The sequence below is a fragment of the Octopus bimaculoides genome, chromosome 3 (assembly GCF_046866305.1).
Source record: "Octopus bimaculoides isolate indiv1 chromosome 3, ASM4686630v1, whole genome shotgun sequence".
Lineage (NCBI taxonomy): Eukaryota > Metazoa > Mollusca > Cephalopoda > Octopoda > Octopodidae > Octopus > Octopus bimaculoides.
Genome location: NC_142930.1, coordinates 93447704 through 93462358, shown reverse-complemented (window position 1 = coordinate 93462358; position 14655 = coordinate 93447704). Strand labels below are relative to the sequence as shown.

Sequence of the window (14655 nt, the reverse complement as noted above, 5' to 3'; positions counted from 1 at the left end):
AATTAAAAATTCCATAAATAAATATGAAATGATAATGAGACTTCAGACAAGAAGTTTTGCTTTCAAATCACATGGTTTGGGGTACAGTTCTCCTGCTTGACACCTTGAGTAAATATCATTTACTATAGTTCCAGGTTGACTAAGGCCTTGTGAGTGGATTTGGTAGACACATCATCATCATAGTCATCATCATTTAACGTCTGTTTTCCATGCTAGCATATACAAATGTATGCATATGTGTGTGTGTGTGTGTGTGTGTGTGTATGTATGTATATAAATATGTGTGTGTGTGTGTGTGTGTGTATATATATATATATATATATATATATAAAAATATATATGTATACATATCTATATGTATATATGTATGTACATAAATAATGTGTGTGTGTGTGTATGTATATATATATATATATATATATATATATATATATACATGTATCTATGTGTGTATATATATATATATATATATATATATATATATATATATATATATATATATATATATATGTATGTGCATGTCTTTGTGTTTGTTCCCTACCATCACTCGATAACTGTTGTCGATTTGTTTACATCCCTGTAACTTAGCAGTGCAGCAAGAGAGACCAATAGAATAAGTATCAGGCTTAAAAAGAAAATGTACTGGGGTTGATTTGTATTATTAATGGCTAAAACAAGTAAAAAATAAAAGATATGTTAGTCAACACCAACATCTATCCCTGGGTACATGATCTTATGATACCCAACATACAAAGGCCTGGGCTTTCTTTCTTCAACAACATTGGTAGTGAAGATAAGGGAGATTTCCATGCATGGACATCTTCTGGTCTTCAATAAAAAATTCTGTTCAGATCTGTATCTTGGAGAGGAGCTTTCCAATTGTAGATCCCTATTCTTATGATATAGGCATGGCTGTGTTGTAAGAAGTTTGATTCCCAATCACATAGTTCTAGGTTCAATCCTTCTGCATGGCACCTTGGTAAGTGTCTTCTACTACAGTTCTGGGCCAGCCAAAGCCTTTTGAGTGGATTTGGTAAACAGAAACTGAAAGAAGCCTGTTGTATATATGTGTGTGTGTGTGTGTGTTTGTGCTTGTGTGTGTGTGTGTGTGTGTGTGTGTGTGTGTGTTTGTCCTCATCACTGCTTGATAACCAGTGTTGGTTTGTTTATGTCCCTGTAACTTAGCAGTTTGGTAAAAGAGATTGATAAAATAGGTACCAAACTTAAAAAAAGTTAGTACTAGGGTCAATAAATTTGCTGAAATGCTTTGAGGCAGTACCTCATCAGGGTTACAGTCTAATGACAGAAACTAGTAAAAGAGATACAATAAAGTTGACCGCAACAACATTAGAACTCACAGTGCAGAGTATTAGAATAAATATAGTCTATCTTATATGAAAGCACATGGCTCAATGGTTAAAGCAATGTTTCTCAAAGTGGGTGGTATTGATCCCTGAGGGTAGTGGAAAGTTCCAAGCGGGCATTGAAGAAAAGGGGGTGATAATGGGGTAGTAATTCATGTAAAATGTGGGGCAATAATGGGGGTAATAATTCATGTAAAAACAACAAAATAATGGGTTTATTCGGTTAAGTTTTATTTGTGAAATACAGTTGCTTTGAATTTGCTTCAGAAAGAGGTCTATGTTTGTGATGGTTACTAGGAATGCAGCCTGGGTGTCAAGAGGGTGACAGCCTGAAAAAGTTTGGGAACCACTGGACTAAAGCATCAGGCTCACAATCATGAGGTAGTGAGTTTGGTTCCCAGACCAAGCTGCGTGTTGTGTTCTTGAGCAAGACACTTTATTTCATGTTGCTCCAGTTCGCTTAGCTTTAGAAATGAGTAGTGACATCACTGGTGCCAAGCTGTATCAGCCTTTGCCTTTTCCTTGGATAACATCAGTGGCATGGAGAGGGGAGGCTGGTATGCATGGGTGACTGCCGGTCTTCCATTGACAACCTTGCCTGGACTTGTGCCTCAGAAGGTAACTTTCTAGGTGCAATTCCATGGTCATTCATGACTGAAGAAGGTTTTACCCTTTTTCACTCAATTTGATGCTCTTACAACTTTGCCAATTCATAATCAACTAATAATTTACTATACCTCCTCATAGTCTTAATTATACCTAAAAATTAATTGAAATACTTTGGCAGCCTACTCATTAGAAATACAGTTACAAATGAGTTGAGACCGACAACCATATAAATACTTTATTTTCTCATAAACAGATAATAATAGACTTATAGCTATTTGCTAGAAAGTTGCAAAAGTAATGAAAAAAAAAATTTGGAAGGGGCAATGATAATGTTTTAAAAACACATAAACCCCTGACCCTACCCTGTGGCAATTATTTGATGTTGTACCTGTAAACAAGACAAATTAGATTAGTTTTCACAGGTTTACCTCACTGGAAAAAAGGAAACATTCTGCCAATACCCCCACTTCATGCTTCAGTGGGTTTGGTTAAGAAGAGCTTTTGCACAATATAGAACACATGCACACACATGCACATGCACGCACACACACACACACACACACACATTCCATTAAAATTTGTGGAATGATTTGCTCTATATGGAAGCCATCCAATATGTCTGTCTGTCTGACAGTCAGTCTGCCTGTCTGTCCGTTTGTCTGTCTGTCCATTTGTCTGTCTGTATCTATGTATGTATCTGCCTATCCATTTACCTATCTATCTATGTGTGTATGTTTATATATATATATATATATATATATATATATATATATATATATATACACATATACACACATACATATATATATACATACACACACACATACAATTACATATATATAAATATACGTACACATATATGTATGTATATTATATGCTACATATGTGTACACATATATCTGAGTTTGTGTATTTTCTATGTGTGTTTGCATATACGTATGAAAGAGCGTATGTCTGTATGTAAGTATGTGGATGTCTATGCCTTTATGTATCTACGATTGAGTTGATTATTATGCATGTGTGTGTGTATGTGTATGCAGGTGTGTATGTTCATGTGTTTATGACCAAGTAGAGGAGTGAATTTGTGTGTGCAAATGTGAGTGTTATTCATGACTGCATGAGTATGAGTAAGAAAATCATATTTTTCTGTGACTAAGAACTTTTAAACCTTCATAAGATGACAATATTTCAAGAATTGTAGGGCAGCGAGCTAGCAGAGTCATTAGCATTCTGGACAAAATGTTTAGTGGAATTTCATCTGATTTAACATTCTGAGTTCAAATTTCGCCAAGGTTGATATTGCCTTTCATCCTTTTGGGGTCAATAAATTGAGTACCAGTTGAGCACTGGGGTCGATGTAATTGACTAACCTACTTCCACCGAAATTGCTGGCCTTGTGCCAAAATTTGAAACCAATATTTCAAGGATTATGCTATCACACAGTAGCAAACTGATTTACTGGAAATAACACAAAAAGACATTCGAGCGAGATCGTTGCCAGTGCAGCTGGACTGGATCCTGTGCAGGTGGCATGTAAAATACACCATTTTGAGCGTGGCCGTTGCTAGTACCGCCTGACTGGCCCTCGTGCCGGTGGCACATAAAAGCACCCACTACACTCTCAGAGTGGTTGGCGTTAGGAAGGGCATCCAGCTGTAGAAACTCTGCCAAATCAGATTGGAGCCTGGTGTAGCCATCTGGTTCACCAGTCCTTAGTCAAATCGTCCAACCCATACTAGCAGGGAAAGCGGACGTTAAACGATGATGATGATGATGATGATGATGATGATGATGGACACCCAGATCACACTCAACATATACTAATGACTTTACAAAAAAGGCATAAACACTGGGTAATAACAATAGTCTGGGGTACAATTTATCTGCTTAACAAAAAGATAGGTTGGGGTAATGCCATTGATTATACCAATTCACTAAATGCTTTGGTCAGCTTGAGTTTATAGCAGAAGACACATGCAGTGGGACTGAACCTAGAACCATGTGATTGAGAAGTGAATTTCTTACCACACAGCCACATCTGTTAATACTGAAAATTTGAGTTTGTTCTCAGGAAAAAAACCCCAAAAAAACCCCAGAAAACAGTTTCAAGATGAAAACCAAAACTGAAAGATCTTATGGTAAGCTGAGTGAAATACTTACTTCCTTCACAGTACTGATGTCTTTTTCAAGAGTTTTGTTTTTCTCTTCTAATAATGTACACTTCAGTTGGAGAGTCCCCAAAGATTCTTTGAAAATATCACTTTCGGCTTTGATCTTTCCTTTTTCCTGTAAAATCAAAACCGTTTGCAACAATTAGGAATACATAATAACTCAAACTGTTAAAAGTGCCAGTCAAATATATTTGAAATTACACCCAACTTTCTTAAAAAAAAAATTGAAGGATACATTACACAGTTAGTTTTTGATATAAAAAATAAAAATCCATAGGCGCAGGAGAGGCTGTGTGGTTAGTAGCTTGCTTACCAATCACATGGTTCCAGGTTCATTCCCACTGTGTGGTACCTTGGGCAAGTGTCTTCTACTATAGCCTTGGGTCAATCAAAGCCTTGTGAGTGGATTTGGTACATGGAAACTGAAAGAAGCCTGTCGTATGTATGTGTGTGTATATGTTTGTGTGTCTGTCTTTGTCCCCCCCAACATCGCTTGACAACTGATGGTGGTGTGTTTACGCCCCCGTAACTTAGCAGTTCGGCAAAAGTGACTGATAGAACAAGTACTAGGCTTACAAAGAATAAGACCTGGGGTCGATTTGCTCGACTAAAGGTGGTGCTCCAGCATGGCCGCAGTCATGTGACTGAAACAAGTAAAAGAGTAAAAGAGTAAATAGGATAGTCATGAGTTGAATGCCTTTGATCTAGGTTTGCTTGATTGAGGCTGACCTGGGACTAAACAACAAAAACAATGATAAAATATTTTCATATCAAAATACTCGTACTATTGAACTGGATTGGAGTGCCTGTGTTCAGTTCACAGCAGGAAGAAGGCCTCAACATGTTCCCTCCATCAACCGTGGTCTGATGAAGAGGCCATGAATTTTGAGCTTGAGATCAAACTGGTTTGATGAGCCTACTCTGCCAAACTGGCTCAAAATGGCTTGGCATGACTTGAACTATTATTTTATCTAAACGATCGTTGGTGCACTGGAAAAAACATCTTGCAGCATTGATTCCTGATTTTTACATTTTGAGTTCAAATATAACCATGGTCAACTTTGCTGGTAATCCTTCCTTGATTAATGAAATATGGTATCAATTCAAGCACTGAATTTAATTTACTCAAATAAGTGCCCTTCCCACAATTTTCTGGCCTTGGGTCTATATTAGAAACAGTTATTATTTTATCTGAAGAATCAGTAGAAAGAGCATCTTACAGTATTTGTTCCAGTCATTTACATTTTCAGTCCAAATATTAAGGTAAACTTAATCTTTTTATCCTTCTGAGGATTAATAAAATAAAATATTATTGAAATAGTATGATGTCACTCTTGAAACCTTAAGGTGTGTGGCTCAAGTGTTATTTTTTGAATCTAGTAAATTAACTAATAATGAAGACGAAGAGCTTCTAACAATGCAAAAAGGTTAAGTAACCATTATATATTTCAAGCATAAAAGCCCAGCATCCGAAGTGAACAACTTAGAAATGTCAGTTTATGTAGATCCTGCCATATTGACTGCTGAATGGACAGTGACCCTGCTTTGTCCAGAAAATGTGGTAGCAACAGCAGTTCCCTCAAAATAGTATGCTGGTAGCTGTAGAGGTCAAATAAGAGTGGTGGCAGAAGGGTAGTTGTAGGTTGGCAGCTGTGATGGTGAAGATAAATCTCTATATTGGAACTGGTAGCAGTGGTGGTAAATGTGATGGTAGTAGTTGGTGATCTTCCTTGATATTTTATTAATAAAGACTTACAATAGCACAGGATACAGGAAAAGATTTCTATTTCATAGTCTATCTCTGTGGAATCAAATGAAACTTTACTGCAACTTTACTGTTATACTATAAAACTCCATGTATGATATATATTTTTTCATCCAAATCCAAATCAAAATTAAAAGTGTGTATAATATATGGCATTAAGCTGCAAATATTTTCTCCACCCATTTTTAATAAGGCAACACATAAGACTATATTTTATTTTAATTCTTATTATATATCAATATAATAATCATTTTACATCCACTGTCCATGCTTTCATGGGTTGGGTGGATCATTATGGGCTGGCTCAGTTCTTATCAGGAGTTACAGCCCTTATAGACTGATCATGGGATCGTATCTTGTTCATATAAAATGAAATATTAAAAACTAATATATTGGATTATAGTAGATTATCTACTTTTGTAGCAGAATATCTACTTTTATAATAGTTTATCTATTTTTGTAGAGCAACACTGTGTAGATGCAGTAGAAGATGCAGTATGGCCAAATGTTTAAGAAGTTCACTTCACAACCAGGAGGTCTCAGGTTCAATCCCACTTTGCGGCACCTATAAACTTGGGTTGACTCATATCTTGTGAGTGAAATTGGGTAAATGGAAACTGCATAGAATCCCATCAAATGGGCTGTAACTGTAATTAAAAAGGTATAATCTTGTTAGATCCTGTGTTGCATTGATTCTGCCTGCAAATTATATTAAATGTACATGTGTTGTGAAATGCTCACTACTCAGGAGCAGGTGAATCAGGTTGATCAAACAACAGAAGCCTTGTCAGCAAATGACAGAAATCTACCACCAACACAATAACTTTTAAAGACAATTTAAGCCTTCAAATCAAAATGTGAGTTATAGATGATGATAGCAGTGCCGTCTTGAAGCGCAAGCACACTGAACAGTTGTGTAGGGGCCCAATTCTGACCTAAGCATGTCATGGCTGGCTGTCATTAAATATATACTATAAAGCAAGGTACATTGATTTGCCTAGGGGCCTATAATGCTTCTAAGACAGCCTTAGATGTACTATGTATGGACTTTTAAGGTAGTTTAGTTGACTGATAAGTCTTTTTCTTGATAATATAATTATGTAATAATATAAATATGGTATCTTATGTCTTATGTTTTGACCCTATAATAAGGGTGTTAGATATTCTGGTTGAGTTCATTGAGCATCAGACTACCACTTAAAGGGGCAACTATTTGTATCCTATCATTTGCTTTGCTTTGATGTAATGAATTTTGGTAGAATTCACTATTCAGTTTGTTCTTTTGTACATGGTGTCTCCTGTAACATCATAGGTACTTTAGCTAACAAGGGAGCCTGTATGTAGTTGCTCGACCTTCTAGAAATAGTGACTAAATTTTCCCACAAATCACATCCTACTATCTTATAAAATGACCACATTAAATAATATAGTCTTAGATAAACTATCTGATAAAAGCTGAAACAATTGTAGCTGGAACAACTTTGATTCTAGGTCTGTTCAACTGGGACTTACCTACAGTTAATTCTTCCCATAATCACCACCACTACTCCCTCCAACAACGACCCCCCCCCCAACAACAGCAATGACAACAACAACATTTATTCATAATTTAGTGAGAGAATAAAAACAACTAGCAAAACTTGTACATTTTCTGCATGTAATTACATATAAAAAAAAACCCTCTTAAGTATCTGTCTGTTTAATTATTTGGTCTTCACAGTATGTTATATATAATTAAAACACAAACATGTGAAAAAAGTCATTAAAGTACCAAACAGGAAAGAGACTTTATCTTGTTGCTTTAAAATACCATTAATTTTAGGTTTATTAGCCAATTTTTAGTCTTTATTTGTCAGTCATAGGAATCATGGTTGTTGACTTTAATGGAAATGATGGTTTCTCTAATAAACATGGAGGCTATGGATATGGTATTAGGAATGAAGCACGATCAAGGCTATTTGAGTTTTGTGACACAAATGACAGAATCATTTGCAACACTGGCTTCAGGAAACCAGCTGTCCATCTGATCATATACTACTCAAGTGAATGTATATATGCTAGATAGACTTTTTACTCATGAAGAAACGGGTTATAAAGCTGGTTGTGTATTGTAAGTCTTTAGTCTTTCACCAGTGAAGGATGTCTTATACAACATAAACTAGAGATTAGTTACATCAGAGTGATAACTAGATGAATCCAGAGACAGAAGACAACCTAGAAAATGAAAGCACGGAAGCTAAAATAACCTTTCAGGCATATATCAGTTCAAAGGAATACTAGGTAGTGCCTATAACAAGGAGGAGAAGGAAGAGGAGACTTATAACATAGAAGACATAAAAGCCATTGATCAGGAATGTGGATGGAGTAAGTTTTCAGTTGGATGAAGGGTGAAATATTGATAGAATGGCATGATAGAGAAAGTGTTATAAAATCTAAGAGATAGGTTGAGAAAGAATATTGGGGTGGGGGAAAAAAAGGGATATTATTAGATCACGAGAAGAGATGGTAGATTTCTGATATACTTAGCAAAGGAAGAAGCTTGTCAATGTTCTGCAAGTGGAACAGATGTATGAAGTGTTCCAGATTGCAGTAGAGTATGTCAGTCAGAACCAGAATGATGGTGGTAAAAAATATGTGCAGAATTATTGCTGTACATTTGCTTTCACTGATGTTGAACAAGTAAACACAACAGGGTGGTAAGCTATTGACTTTGATATTTGTATGGTTGAGATAGTGATTAAGGATGTGAAAGAAAGGAAAGCAGATGAAACATCAGTGATAATTGTTGAGATGCACTGAAGTAGGACATGGGTTAGCCATTTACGTAGTCAATCAGATAGCACAAAGAAGTGTCATCCCCAATGATTGGCCCTGAAGCATCACCATCACCAGCTACAAAGACAAAGGAGATGCTATAGAAAGAAGCATGTACAGAGATATCAAATTAAGAGGTCAAATTAGCAAAGTTGCAGAAAAAGTTATACTACAGCTAATTAGAAAGAGAATTAGCTTGGACAAGGTGCCATTCAGGTTCATGCCAAGATATGGTACCACCAGTTCCCTTTTCCTAGTGAAACAACATAAGAAGCTCTTAGCTAAGTGTAAGCCACTATATTTGGTGAAGGCCTTTAAGTGAGTTTCACATTCTGTATCTGGTGATCACTAGGAAAACTAGGATTAGATAATTTGCTAGTAAGAACTGTGAAAGCCATGTACAAAGGCATTGACAGCAAAATGAAAGTTAGCAACAAGTACAGTAAGGATTTTAGCATGTAGGCAGCCGTCTATAAGGGTTTGATTGTTTGATCGTTGTGTACAAGATGTGATGTATAATTGTGAAAAATGAACTATGACTGACAGATAAACAGTTAAATACATGTAAAGAGAAACAGAGGCAGAAGTTGATAGAATGAAGACAAGGAAAGACAAATATAGACAGCTGCAGAGACAAGGATAGACAGATACAAAAAAGCAGACAGTGATAGACAGATAGTGAGTGATAGATAGTCAGCCAGAGGTAGACACACAGAGACAGATATACATCATAATAACATAAACAAGTGCAACAATTTTCATCTGCTCCCGAGAAACTCTAAGTGACAGATCAGTGATTTTATTTTAAATTTCTACTCACCCTGATAAGTTTGTAATTTTCCTCCTCCACCATCTTGATAGCATCTGTTGATTGTTCCAGAAGTTTCATTCTTTTCTCATTTTCTTTCTGACAAATTTGGTAACGAGACTGCAATGTTTGCAACTGGGTTTGGACATTGTCAAGTCTGAAGGATATTCAGTTATAAAATTGAGTATTGTGTATTCAGACATAAATATATATATACTAGCAGAAATACCCGGCGTTGCCCGGGTTAAAGAGAATAATGAAATCTAAAAACGCCGTCTAGACTATGCATCATCTTTATATATAGAGATGTATATACACACACGCACCCAAACACACGTATATATATGTATATCAATATAAATATATGAAAGTCAATGAAGTTTCGTAAAAGAAGGTGATCATGTACATACTTTCTTGCTGTTGTGATTATAACACCTCATTGTAAACTATGTTCCTTGTTTTCCCTTGTGGAGCATATACAAATAGGTTTTTTGTTGCTGCCCACTCTTGAGCAGCCAACATACAGTTGTCCATGTGAGAAGCAGGGCTCTTCCAAGAGAAGACCAGCTACAGACAGTGTTTGACCCTGATATTTGTTTATGGACATGGCAAAAGTCACACGAAGGGGGAATTGTAGTCTTCTGAATGTAAAAGGAATGTCTGCTCCTGATGGAGTAAGAGGAATTCTTGGAATAAAGACGTCATCCCCTTTTGCACATCCAGAAAGAATGGTAGCCTCGATAACGTGTGACATCATTTTCTAAATAATGCTCATCTGTTATGTTCGGGTTAAAATTTCATCAACATCAAAAATATATGAATTTTCATGGGAGTTATGGCCGTTATGCAAAGAATATAATTTCCAAATTTCATAAAGATCCATTTAGTACTTTTGACGTAGTTTTGGATAAGAAAACAAATGACTAATGTGTGTGTTTGTGTGCATGTGTATGTGTGTGTGATGGGTGTATATATGTATAGATATCTGTATGCATGTATATATGTATATATGTGTACATATTACATGTACATCTATATATATATATACATCTACACATATGTATACATATACATGTATGTATAGATCTATATATATATACATATACGTGTACATCTATATGTATACATATACATCTCTCTCTCTCTCTCTCTCTCTCTCTCTCTCTCTTTCTCTCTCTCTTTCTCTCTTTCTCTCTCTCTCTCTCTGAAAGTATCTGTCATTACAGTATCGAAATGGTGTACATATACATGTATACGTGTGTGATGGGTGTATATATGTATAGATATCTGTATGCAGTGTACATATTACATGTACATCTATATATATATATATATATATACATCTACACATATGTATACATATACATGTATGTATCGATCTATATATATATACATATATGTGTACATCTATATGTATACATATACATCTCTCTCTCTCTCTTTCTCTCTTTCTCTCTTTCTCTCTCTCTCTCTCTGAAAGTATCTGTCATTACAGTATCGAAATGGTGTACATATACATGTATATGTATACATATACATCTCTCTCTCTCTCTCTCTTTCTGTCCCTCTCTTTCTCTCTTTCTCTCTCTGTGAAAGTATCTGTCACTACAGTATCGAAATGTGATTGTTTCAGTTAGTGGAATAGTTTCATTTTTAAAGTGAAAGTATTTGACATGAGTGTTTTTGTTTCACTTTTGACACGTAATACTTAAATAGTGGAGGAGATATTATGTTGCCGTGTGCTCGAACTCTGCAAGAAGTTAATAATTTTTTTTGACTAAAACACAACTGGAACCCTAAGTAAGGCATGTGTAAAATTTGAATGAAATTGGTTGCGTAGTTCTCGAGCTTTAGGGATTCACACAGACAGACAGATAGACAGACAGACAGACAGACAGACAGACAGACAGACACACATTCTAATTTTTATATATATAGATATATTCATACAATGTAAATAGTTCTGATGTTGAGTTTATATATACATTCAACACAAGAGATATTGGTAGAACATTCATATCAAAACTTTTGTCAAAGTCAAAAACAGAAGGTCTCATAAAAATGAGAAGACCTTTACATGATTACTTGATCTGTTGGAAAAAGCAGTCAAATCTTCCTCAAGTAATATTCCATCATGTTAAAAACACAAATTTATAATGAAGCTCACAGAAAAAAAAGGGACTGTCAGCTTTATGCTGACATGGAAGATGGACATTAATTTATGATGATGATGATGATATGCACAAGTACAGCACACACCTATGTATAACACACACACACACACAATCTCTCTCTCTTGCACATGCATACATTAGCTAATTCTGATTTCTATAAACCTTAAGTGTTGCCTTGACTTTGTTAGTGACCAGCTTGAATTCTGAAAAGGAAAAAAACTTAAATCCCGAAGAAACACACATGCATGCACATATATGTATGCAAGTATCCCATACTCCAGTGAGATAAATATAAAACTGTGTCTTACATTTTAGTACATTCTCACATTTTATTGTATAGAATATTGGTAGAATATTCCATTAAATCTTCCACTTAATGTTTATTTAAAAGCCAAAATGTCGATTGAGACAGAAAGTAAAAATCATGTATTGTTGTATAGATCAGCTTTTCAAAGGTTGCGAACATTCCATTCAGAATCAGTAGTAAAGAGAACATCTATACATAACTGTTGCAGAACCTATAAATAAACTATGGAGATTATGAATTTACATTTTTACTTCTAATTACCTCTGCCTTAGCAAAGGCAGTGGTATTGTTTTCAGTCATGTTTGTTCGTTTGTTTGCTTGTTTGTCTGTGGACAAGATATCTCAAGAACTGTTGGATGGATTTGGATGAAACTTTCAGGGACGTTTGGCTTTGTGACTGGCACAAGCTGATTAGATTTGGGGATTGATCTGGTATTGGACAAGGATTCTGGATTATTTTTCTTTTTCTTACTTAATTCTTGAGAGCAGCAGGGTTCATTTTTAGTATTCTCATTTGTGAGAGCAGTCAAGTTTATTTCAGATATTCTCATGTTAAAAATGATCACTAGCTAATAGTTGAGAGGACGTTGGTGTTGCCTTGTTACTAATAGGATTGGTTAGGTCATTAAGTGTTTTAGAGATAATCTTGTAAAGCTGAAACTGGCAGACGACTTCTTTCTTTGTGTATGGATATATTTATGTGTTTTCGCATTTAAAAATGTGTAGATGTGTGTATGTGCCAGTGTATGTATGTTGAGCCACTCTTGTTGTCACAACATCTCTCTAAGAGAGGGAAGCTCTGAGAGAAAACTGCAAAACTGACAATATTTGATGACATAGACTAGTTCTTTTTTGAGTTTATGTTGTCTATATTCAGAGAGTGGGATTGGATTTGTGCAAATCCTTTCCCCACTATAAAAAATCCTCCTGTACAGACATCACTTGAAAAAAAAGTAAGACCTATCACAAAAATGGCTGGTCATAGTCTTTGCATGTATGGGACTTTCGGTCAGGTATGGCAATACTTGAACATAAGTTTGCATTCATCATGTACGTATGTATATTATTATTCAGTTTTAGTCCAAGAGTTCTTCCCAATAGAGAAAGGGCTGGTTTCTAACCTAGATCCAAAGGTCCTTCATCGGAATTTCGACAACATCAATGGGGTATTTTTGTATGTATGTATACGTGCTGATTTATGTTTTAATTTTATGTATGTCTTCTCATGCATACACTTGCATATCTAGACATGATCATATATGCTTAAATGATAAACTCCTGGCAAGTTTTACAGATGTTTACAGTTCCAGTGATGACTTGATTCTGTAGTCTTCGAATCAGCTTTCTCCTTTCTGGTTTTGAGAATCCTAATTTCTCAAGATTGGTATTTAGACACTGTGTCACATATCCCAATGCCCTAATAATTACAGGTATAAACCTAAACTTGTAATCTGGGTAGAGTAACTGCAGATTTCTCAATAGTTCAGCATAGGTATTCTCTTTTTCACTGATCCTCAGCTTATATTAACATCCGCTGGGCAGCTGATTTCCACAACTGTACACAGTTTCTCTTCTCTATCTCAAATCATTATATCAGGTCTATTGTGTTTATGTTTTATTGAGGTTTTCACTGGCGCATTGCTTCTACCATACTGTGAGTTCTTATTTCATTATCCTCGGGGTTGTTTGTTTGTTTGTTTGTTTGTTTGTTTGTTTGTATGTATGTATGTATGTATGTATGTATGTATGTATGTATAAGATAATTATAGTGTTACCTCTGTTGCATTTCTTCAGTCAAACGTTTCTTTTCTATTTTCAGTTGGTTTCTTTCTGTCTTCATCTTTTCTAATTCCAGAAGTTTCTTCTTGTAATCCTGAAACATAAGATAATAGTCATATTCACTCGCACATGATAACTTCAAATCAAAGAGATTTGTTCTGGAACCTGATTGTACAACATAAGCACACACATGTATATACATACAAATAGTGGTTTCAAATTTTGGCACAAGGCTAGCAATTTCAAGGAAAGGGTCAAGTTGATTACATTGACCCCAGTGCTGAACTGGTACTTATTTTATTGAGCTTGAAAAGGATGAGAAGTAAAGTCGATCCCAATGGTATTTGAACTCAGAACATAAAGACAGATAAAATTCTGCTAAGCATTTTGTCCAGCATGCTAACAATTCTGCCAGCTTGCTACCTTAATACATTCAAATATTAAAACTAAAGGGATCTTATATCAGTTTTTGATGATGAACACTGCAGTTGTTTGATAATTGGAAATAGCAAGTTGCATAGTGTAGTGGCGAAGGTATTTGGTTTATAATCATAAGGTCATGAATACAATTCCTGGACTGAGCAGCTCATTGTCTCTATGAGCAAGGCAATATATTTTAGACTCCTCCAATCTACTCAGCTGAAAATAAGTACCAGCCCAGCAATGGTACAGCCCACCCTCTCTTCAACTGTCACATTCTGGATGTTTTGCTTGATCAAGGCTGAGGGGGTCAAGAGGGTGTTAGTATCAGCTTCTGACTACATGTGAACCCCAGACAATTAGCAAATGCATGGTATATATTACCAAGTCATACTTACTTGTAAGGGATGGCTATACATTTTAAAATGGGGAAGTGACTGTGTC

General features: G+C 35.5%; 1 protein-coding gene across 5 annotated transcripts in view; it reads right to left on the bottom strand.

Annotated features, from left to right (window-relative positions):
- Nucleotides 1-14655, bottom strand: part of LOC106871706 (uncharacterized) — a 436102-nt gene that overhangs the window by 354224 nt on the left and 67223 nt on the right. For all 5 annotated transcript variants that reach the window (XM_089349376.1, XM_089349372.1, XM_089349374.1 and 2 more), the window contains 3 exons: nt 13788-13885; nt 9544-9688; nt 4134-4259 (listed from right to left, as the gene is read on the bottom strand). In XM_089349376.1, the coding sequence (XP_089205502.1) occupies nt 4134-4259; nt 9544-9688; nt 13788-13885 (369 nt within the window). The remainder of the gene's footprint in view (nt 1-4133; nt 4260-9543; nt 9689-13787; nt 13886-14655) is intronic.